The 7,144-nt window shown below is 37.1% G+C and overlaps 1 protein-coding gene across 2 annotated transcripts; it reads left to right on the top strand.

The window, feature by feature from the left end:
• Positions 1 to 2,426: 2,426 nt before the first annotated feature.
• Positions 2,427 to 6,179, top strand: cnpy2 (canopy FGF signaling regulator 2). Of its 2 annotated transcripts, XM_008284683.1 has the most exons (6): positions 2,427 to 2,525; positions 2,672 to 2,779; positions 2,862 to 2,977; positions 4,017 to 4,214; positions 4,349 to 4,445; positions 4,531 to 6,179. In XM_008284683.1, the coding sequence occupies exons 2-6, from the start codon at positions 2,680 to 2,682 to the stop codon at positions 4,572 to 4,574; spliced, it is 555 nt and encodes a 184-aa protein (XP_008282905.1). In that variant the 5' UTR covers positions 2,427 to 2,525; positions 2,672 to 2,679; the 3' UTR covers positions 4,575 to 6,179. The 2 variants fall into 2 exon arrangements, with proteins under 2 accessions (XP_008282905.1, XP_008282906.1); XM_008284684.1 differs by lacking the exon at positions 2,427 to 2,525 and having other exon boundaries at positions 2,666 to 2,779.
• Positions 6,180 to 7,144: the final 965 nt, after the last annotated feature.

Below are 7,144 nucleotides of genomic sequence, written 5' to 3'. Positions count from 1 at the left end.
TGTCAAAAACAAGTGCTGTTTTCACAACAGAGTGCTAATATGACAAATATCTCCAGATTACTAGACAAGAAAAGAAGAACATTGCATATAATAATAATAAAGTAAAACAATCCATCACAAAACACTTGAGAGGTGTGACTGCTGCTAACTAAACCAAACCTCTCCCTCGACCAAATATCAAACTGCACTCGTACTGTATGCTGTAACTACTGTGCAGACGACCACAGTGCCTCCTCTGTTCACCAACGTGCCTCATGTGCAGGATCTCCAGCACACTGTTTAAATTAAAACAAACCAGCACTTGAATACGGAAAAAAATGGGCCAAGGTGTAATTGAAAGCATAAAATTTGACACTTTAACCTGTGCGATTGAATATTTTTTTACATTTTGGAGGACCATTGATGGGATCACAAGAGAAAAGGGATGCTAAGTGTATGTAATGTTCACTTAGCATCTCCATATGAGAGGAGTACATTTCTGTCCGTATAACCTTCTACAAGAATTATCCACAAACTGATAAAGTGGATTTTTAATTGCATCATATGTTGCATTTTCAAGTGTAACAAAACATTTGGGAACACCTTTCACAGACCATTTTCTGGTTTCATGTCCAGACAGAAAACTGCAGCTGTACTATGTTATGGTTTTTTCTTCTGAACTTGTGAAACTGAACAGTATTAAGACCATAAGACATGGTGGTTTTCTGCTGTTTTGTTTAAAGGTCTTCTGTTTTAAATGATCAAACATCTGTATTTTATATTTGAATATTCTTTAATAAAAAAAGATTTTAAAAAATGGAAATATTGCCCCTTTTAAAGGGTTTGACTCCAAAGTTTTATTTAGTCTTTTATTTTTGTGAACAACACTTGAAAGAAACGAATCCCTGAGGTCTTTTTTGTAAATATCCCAGAGAAAAACACTGTTCGGTTACTCATTTGGAGCTGCTGTTATTTCTGTATCCCTCATAACCTGATATTTTGTGTCACCTTTCCTGTATTATTGGAAATTGTTTGGCATTTCAATGGAAGGTGTGAAACTGTCACGGCATGTATTTGTGGTTATTAATTGGACCTTATTAACATTCAAGGTGACTGAATGTACAGAAGACCAAACACCATCCAATAAACTGAAGAGATCAGTACAGTTTGGACTGTTTTTCTTTTGTAATGTCCTCATGGTTTATTGTTGCTGAAAGATTAAAATTGGGGCTATTTAAAGTATCAGTTTGCTCAGTTGTGGTTATTAATTGTGGTCCTTGAATTAGATTTTCTGTCCAACCAACGTAACACATTTTATTGTACGTAATGTTGCTGTAGTTAGAAAAACCATCATCACACATGGACAGAATTTTCAGTGTTTACGAAATCAAAAGCTATTTGGGAGCTTTTCCATGGTGTCGTCTCTTCTCCTGAGCTATCTTGAACGGCGGCAAATCTTAGGGAACAAACGCCATAACTTAATGTCAGGAGTTTATTATTGATGTTTTAGTAAAGAGGCTGGTTGACAACTATATCAATATGGGAGTTAAGAAATTGCGTTCTGACATGCTTTGGTTTCTTATTTTTGCAGGGAATGTTACTAGTTATCCGATGTGCACGGATGATTCCATTTAACATTTGGGCTTTTAGGATAACCACCATTCAACCTATCTCAGGAGAAAAGATGCTGATGCAAATGTGCTGCTGTGAAACAGAAAAATATCCCTATAAATATAAAAAATATTTTGACTTCACAGGCGGCACAGGGTCACAAAAAAGTGACTTATGGCTGGAAAGGGTTGTAAAATAGGAAACTAAAGTTAATTAGTATGCGATTCATTAACTCTCATATTGACACAGTTTTCAACCAGCCTCTACACAACAGCAGCAATATAGAATTCCTGATTTTCAGTGTGTACCTAAACCCAATATTACAGTTTATGTCTGTAGCAGAGGAGGCTGCACCAACAATCCAAAGTTGCTTTTGGACTCCCTCTGAGGAAGCGATCAGCAACAAGTCCAACACAAAATTATAATTATAATTTAAAGGTTCATTCCACACAAAATACTACTTCTAACTTTAAAAGTTTATTCCACAGAAAATACTGCTTATAGTTTTGAAGGTCATAAAAATATGTTCAAAAGTTACTTTCTGACTAACAAGTATGGGGATAAAGGTTTATTCCACCCAAAACTTTACATATTTTATTTTTTCTAGTCTTTGTGGAATAGAAAAGCTAACTCTTCTTAGGACTAAACAAGTGGACTCCGTGAAAAACAAAACAAAGGGTCTTAGAAATGCGGTCCTGAAACTGCAGCCTCCTCTAGCTGCGCGCGCTGCTGCTGCTGCTGCTGCTGAGCGGTTGCCCTAGTAACTGTGTGGCGGCTCGTGCTGGGATCTTCCCGGTCGCGCGATGGCGCTGTCCGAACGGCCTCGCGCTCCACATCCTGTCCGGCTGCTCCGCTGCTACGTCACCACATTTCACCGAGTGTGATGGAAGAACGTGGAGGATCGAGAAGCTCCGAGAAAAGCCGCCGGTAAACAGGTAAGCTGAATGAAAAGTTGGACTCCGCGGCTTCGTCTGGGTCTCTGCTGTCGGACGGAGACGTCTTTTGTCGCTATCGGCGGCTGAGACCGAACTTCTCCGCGTGTTTGACCTACAGCCTGTGCGATGCTGATTTGTGTGTTTAGACGCAAAAATGAGGGAAGCTGTTGTCCTGCTCGCTTCGTGGCTGTTTGCGTGTCTCCTGCTGAGCTGCGGTCAGGCGGCCAGACAGGGTCAGGACGTCAGGTGTGGAGGTAAAGTGACTACTTGTCCTCTCAGGCTGCGGACTGTGCAGTCAGAGCTGAGTCCCTAACGTGTGTCTCCTGCTGCTGTCAGCCTGCAGGGCTCTGGTGGATGAGATGGAGTGGGCCATCTCTCAGGTGGACCCCAAGAAGATGATCCAGACCGGCTCCTTCAGGATCAACCCGGATGGCAGCCAGTCCATCAGGGAGGTGAGGCTGCAGCAGCAGGGCCACTTAGCAGGCAGAGTCCAGCCCACCGAGGAGGCTGCATCAGGGGGGTGCTACTGCAAGAAGACATTTGATCTTTTATGAATAAAAGCACACAAAGAGAGTTTTCCATCTTTATGTATACAATAGAAACAGACACACAACATAGCATAATAATACACAGTAATAACACAATTCAAACAGAAAGTAGTTATGAACAAATCAACAAAAGCACACAAATGAAAGCGAAGGAATTTAAATATGCAGGTAGAAATGACAAATGTGTTCTTCTGTCACTAATGTTCGCTAAATTCAGTAACTACTTTATGAAAATCATTTATATTACTAATGTACAGCATTCCTCAGTGCATTTTTAACAAGTTACAAAACCGCTTATATCAATTCACCATATTTTGCTCCACCCAAATAATACTTTTAAACTGAGTTATGGTTTTAAAGGTTTACTCCACCCAAAATACTACTTTCTGGCCAAGTTGTTGTTGTTGTTCCTAAAATAACTATAATTTCAAGAACACAAGATAAAACAAAGAATGAAACTCTAAATGATGTATTTTCCATCCCCACCAAATTCAATAACTACTTTTCACACAGTGTTTACAGCTTTCTGATGTGCATTTTTAACAGGTTACAGAACAGCTTTCACTGATTTACCATTTTGCTTTCATGCAGTGAGTGTAGTTAGTTCCCAGGAAGTACAGTTGCAGTTGTAAGATGTTTCACTAATAATAGCTTTTATTTTTGTAGCAGCTTTGAACACAAGGTTACAAAGTACAGTACAATAATAGAAATGTCAAATTAGGTGAATAATGAAGAGAAACAACATAAACAAGATTAAATAATTTATCACCAAAGAACAGATACACAAGTAATTGAATCAAAGGGATCTATATCCAATTAACAAGATCTCACTTTAGTAAAAGATCATTTGTAGTTGTAATTTTTAACTTTAGTGGGCTGACATGGAGAAAAACCTTAAAGTCTTCTTTAAATCTGAGTTTTTCATGCCCTTTGCTGCCCTCAGGTTCCTCTGGCTCGCTCCGAGGGAAACCTCCTGGACCTGATGGAGAGCGTTTGTGAGAGGATGGAGGACTACGGTGAGCGCATAGATTCCTCCACAAACAGAAAGTCTTACGTTAGGATCAAGTCTCGGAGCGGCGAAGCCATGGACCTGTCAGAGGCCTCGCTGGACTCGAGAGTTACAGCCACCTTAAAGTTTGCAGTGAGTAGAAGAAGTTCCAAAGAATAACCTTAAAATGACATCTTGTGTTTTTATTGGCCTTACTTTGCCAGATTATGTGACTTGTAGATTTAATTGTGCAGCTTGTAATTATTTATTTTGACCTATTTCTTTAGTGCGAAACAATTGTTGAACAGAATGAAGATGAAATCATTGAATTCTTCGCTCACGAAACGGATAATGTTAAAGACAAACTCTGCAGTAAGAGGACAGGTAAGTTTGACCGAGACTTAAATATGCACATTGCTGTTGTGTCATCCCACTGCAGTAATGCGCTAATCGTTTGTGTCCTCTGCAGACCTCTGCGATCACGCTCTGAAAATGCCCCACGATGAACTTTGATGTTGTCTCGCCACAGCTGCCGTCTCTCCTGAGGTGCTGAGTGCTCTACTGTTTTCACTTGTTTATACCAGGGCTGTGCTACAAGATGTATACAAATCATTATGTAAAAAAAAAACGACAGAAAATCTACCTGAAAATGATCATGGAGAACATATGGACCACTTTTTCTAGCCTCATCTAGTCGTATTATTTGGTCACTTGTTTGTGTACTGTAAGTTATTACACCATAGTCTCTCTCGTGAAGGTGCTTGTCTTCCCTTCAATTGTGCTTAAAACTGAAACTGTGAAACTGCAAAAATGAAGTTAGATGCTGTGTTTCTTACAGGCTTCATTGAGATCAGGTTGAATTTGGTCAAGTGGTTCTTCAGCTCGTATTCATGCACAATGAAAAACTCTGTCCAAAAACTAAGTGCTGATAGCAGAAAGTTTTCTCTTATTCACAATTAATTGACTAAGAAAAAACTTTCTGCTATCAGCACTTAGTTTTAGCTTTCAGCTCTAGCTTTAGAAGAAAGTTTTTAATGCTCATCAGTATTTATTGAACCGTCCACAACCACAGCATTAACTGATGCCAGTTCTGTTAAAGTAAATTGAAATCTTAAAGAAAAGTACATTGTGTAAAATCACAAATATATAACATTATAGGCTTGCCTGTAGTACAAATGATAACATGTGCCTTCGACACTTCGTGTTTTCCAGGTAGTTTCACACGACTCAAACACAACATCAGCAGCTCCCAGATTTACAACATATAGAATTATTGGTCCGTTTAATTCATCAATATGTGAATTGTCTTAACTTGTTTTAGAACTTACCAAACCCTTTCCACCAGAGTAAGTGCTAACTAAAGATTAGCTGACACTTGTAAACAAAAAAAGACGTATCCTTTGCCATGTTTTGGGCTGCTGGCGCCTTTTATGTTACGTTAAATCTCTAAATACTAAGAAAGCAGTTTACCTGTTCATGAGGAATTTTGAATTACAACTTTGAAGCTTCTACTTAAAAACACTCCTAGGTATTTTGTTTATGGTCCAGTTATATTTTGTTCTTATCTTGAAGTGAAATCAGATCAGTAAAACGTTTTGAACTAGAGTTAGGATGAAATGTGGCAAACAGAATAGATTTTTGGAAACTAGTTATGTCTGAATCCCACAGAAAAATAGCCAGAAGTATTACTGAGCCAAAATTACACAAAGTTTCACGTATTTGCTTTTTTGGCCTTTTGAGTAAACACTACAGAAACCAGCTGCAGTCCCTTTGCATTATGATAATTACAGAGTTGATTTAAATATGAGCATCAAGGTTATATTAAAGTTTGGTGTTACTGATAGTGTAATTTAACTGTACTATGTTGTGACCCCACAAGAGTGTGCCGTAGTCGACAACAGGCACTGTGATGCACCCGCTTGGTGCATTGGTCCTAATGCTGTACTGTCCATGTAGAAAGGTCAAAGAGTATTTTTGGTATCATTTATGTGAAAAAAAAAAGAATTTACTGTCATGTGAGCGTTCTCCTGAAATTTCTTTTTTTTATAAAAAAATTTTTGTATGTTTTCTGAATCTGTTTTGTCTTCAATCAATGGAAATATATTTGTACAACATCAACATGACTTAAGCTGGTCATTTCTAAAATACAATTAGTCATAAATCATTTATATCATCACTTGGTGTCTCTAAAACATTTTATACTAGTAAATGCTGATGTTTTTCACCTACTACCAGACTTAGGTGACGGATAATAATAGTTGACAATGAGCTTACATACTTTACTAAGGAATTTTGAGACTTATCGTTAATATTTTATATCCATCTATGATTTTCTTTAAAAAAAAAAAAAAAGTATTGAAATGAATTGTGTAGGCAAGACGTTTCACCTCTATTAAAGCAAATCTGTATCTATAATGATGCCTATATTTATATGCTTTATTGTAAAAAAATAAATAAAAATAAAGCAAAAATCAGGTAGAAGACTCATAATTTTGATTATTATGCAACATATTTACACAATTATTAACATTTTTTACATAGATGACTGAACATTTCCATCAAAATAAAACTTTTGATGGAACATTTTAAAACAAATGTTCATTTTTAGTATTTTTAAAGGAGAGCTACAGTGTAGTGTTTTAATTAGGTCAAATTTAGAGCAATGGAGTGTTAACATAAAAGAAAATATACTGAAAATATAAGACCTTTAGATAAAAGGAATAGTCAGGAAGTTGTGGAAAATAGCTTTCCTTAATGTTGATACCAGTATCACCAAAAAGCTGTGTTTTTAAACCTTAAATGATCCGTTTTGACCAGGGAAACAATCATGTCATAAAAATGTAAACTTTTTACAATTTCAACACTTTATTTTCAAAAACAATTCTTGACTTTGGAAGCAACAGGAGATGAAATGCTGCTGCAACGAGAAGAGAAGTCTACAAGGACAGAACTACTTTTTTTTTTGTATGGTAATACACTCCAGTGTTTATTTACATCCAATACACACCAATGACTCGATTTTTGCCAGAAACATCACCACACCCTGAAATCACACCAAATAATAAATTCTTTAATTCCATCTA

This window comes from Stegastes partitus, unplaced genomic scaffold, assembly GCF_000690725.1.
Source record: "Stegastes partitus isolate 25-593 unplaced genomic scaffold, Stegastes_partitus-1.0.2 Scaffold368, whole genome shotgun sequence".
Classification (NCBI taxonomy): domain Eukaryota; kingdom Metazoa; phylum Chordata; class Actinopteri; family Pomacentridae; genus Stegastes; species Stegastes partitus.
The sequence above is the reverse complement of the archived record's forward strand: the minus strand, read 5'-3'. Positions and strand labels throughout refer to the sequence as shown.

Coding starts and splice junctions, on each gene's coding strand:
- cnpy2 (XM_008284683.1), top strand. CDS start 2,680: ATGAGGGAAGCTGTTGTCCTGCTCGCTTCGTGGCTGTTTGCGTGTCTC. Junction 2,780..2,861: donor TCAGGACGTCAGGTGTGGAG/GTAAAGTGACTA, acceptor TGCTGCTGTCAG/CCTGCAGGGCTCTGGTGGAT. Junction 4,446..4,530: donor ACTCTGCAGTAAGAGGACAG/GTAAGTTTGACC, acceptor TGTCCTCTGCAG/ACCTCTGCGATCACGCTCTG.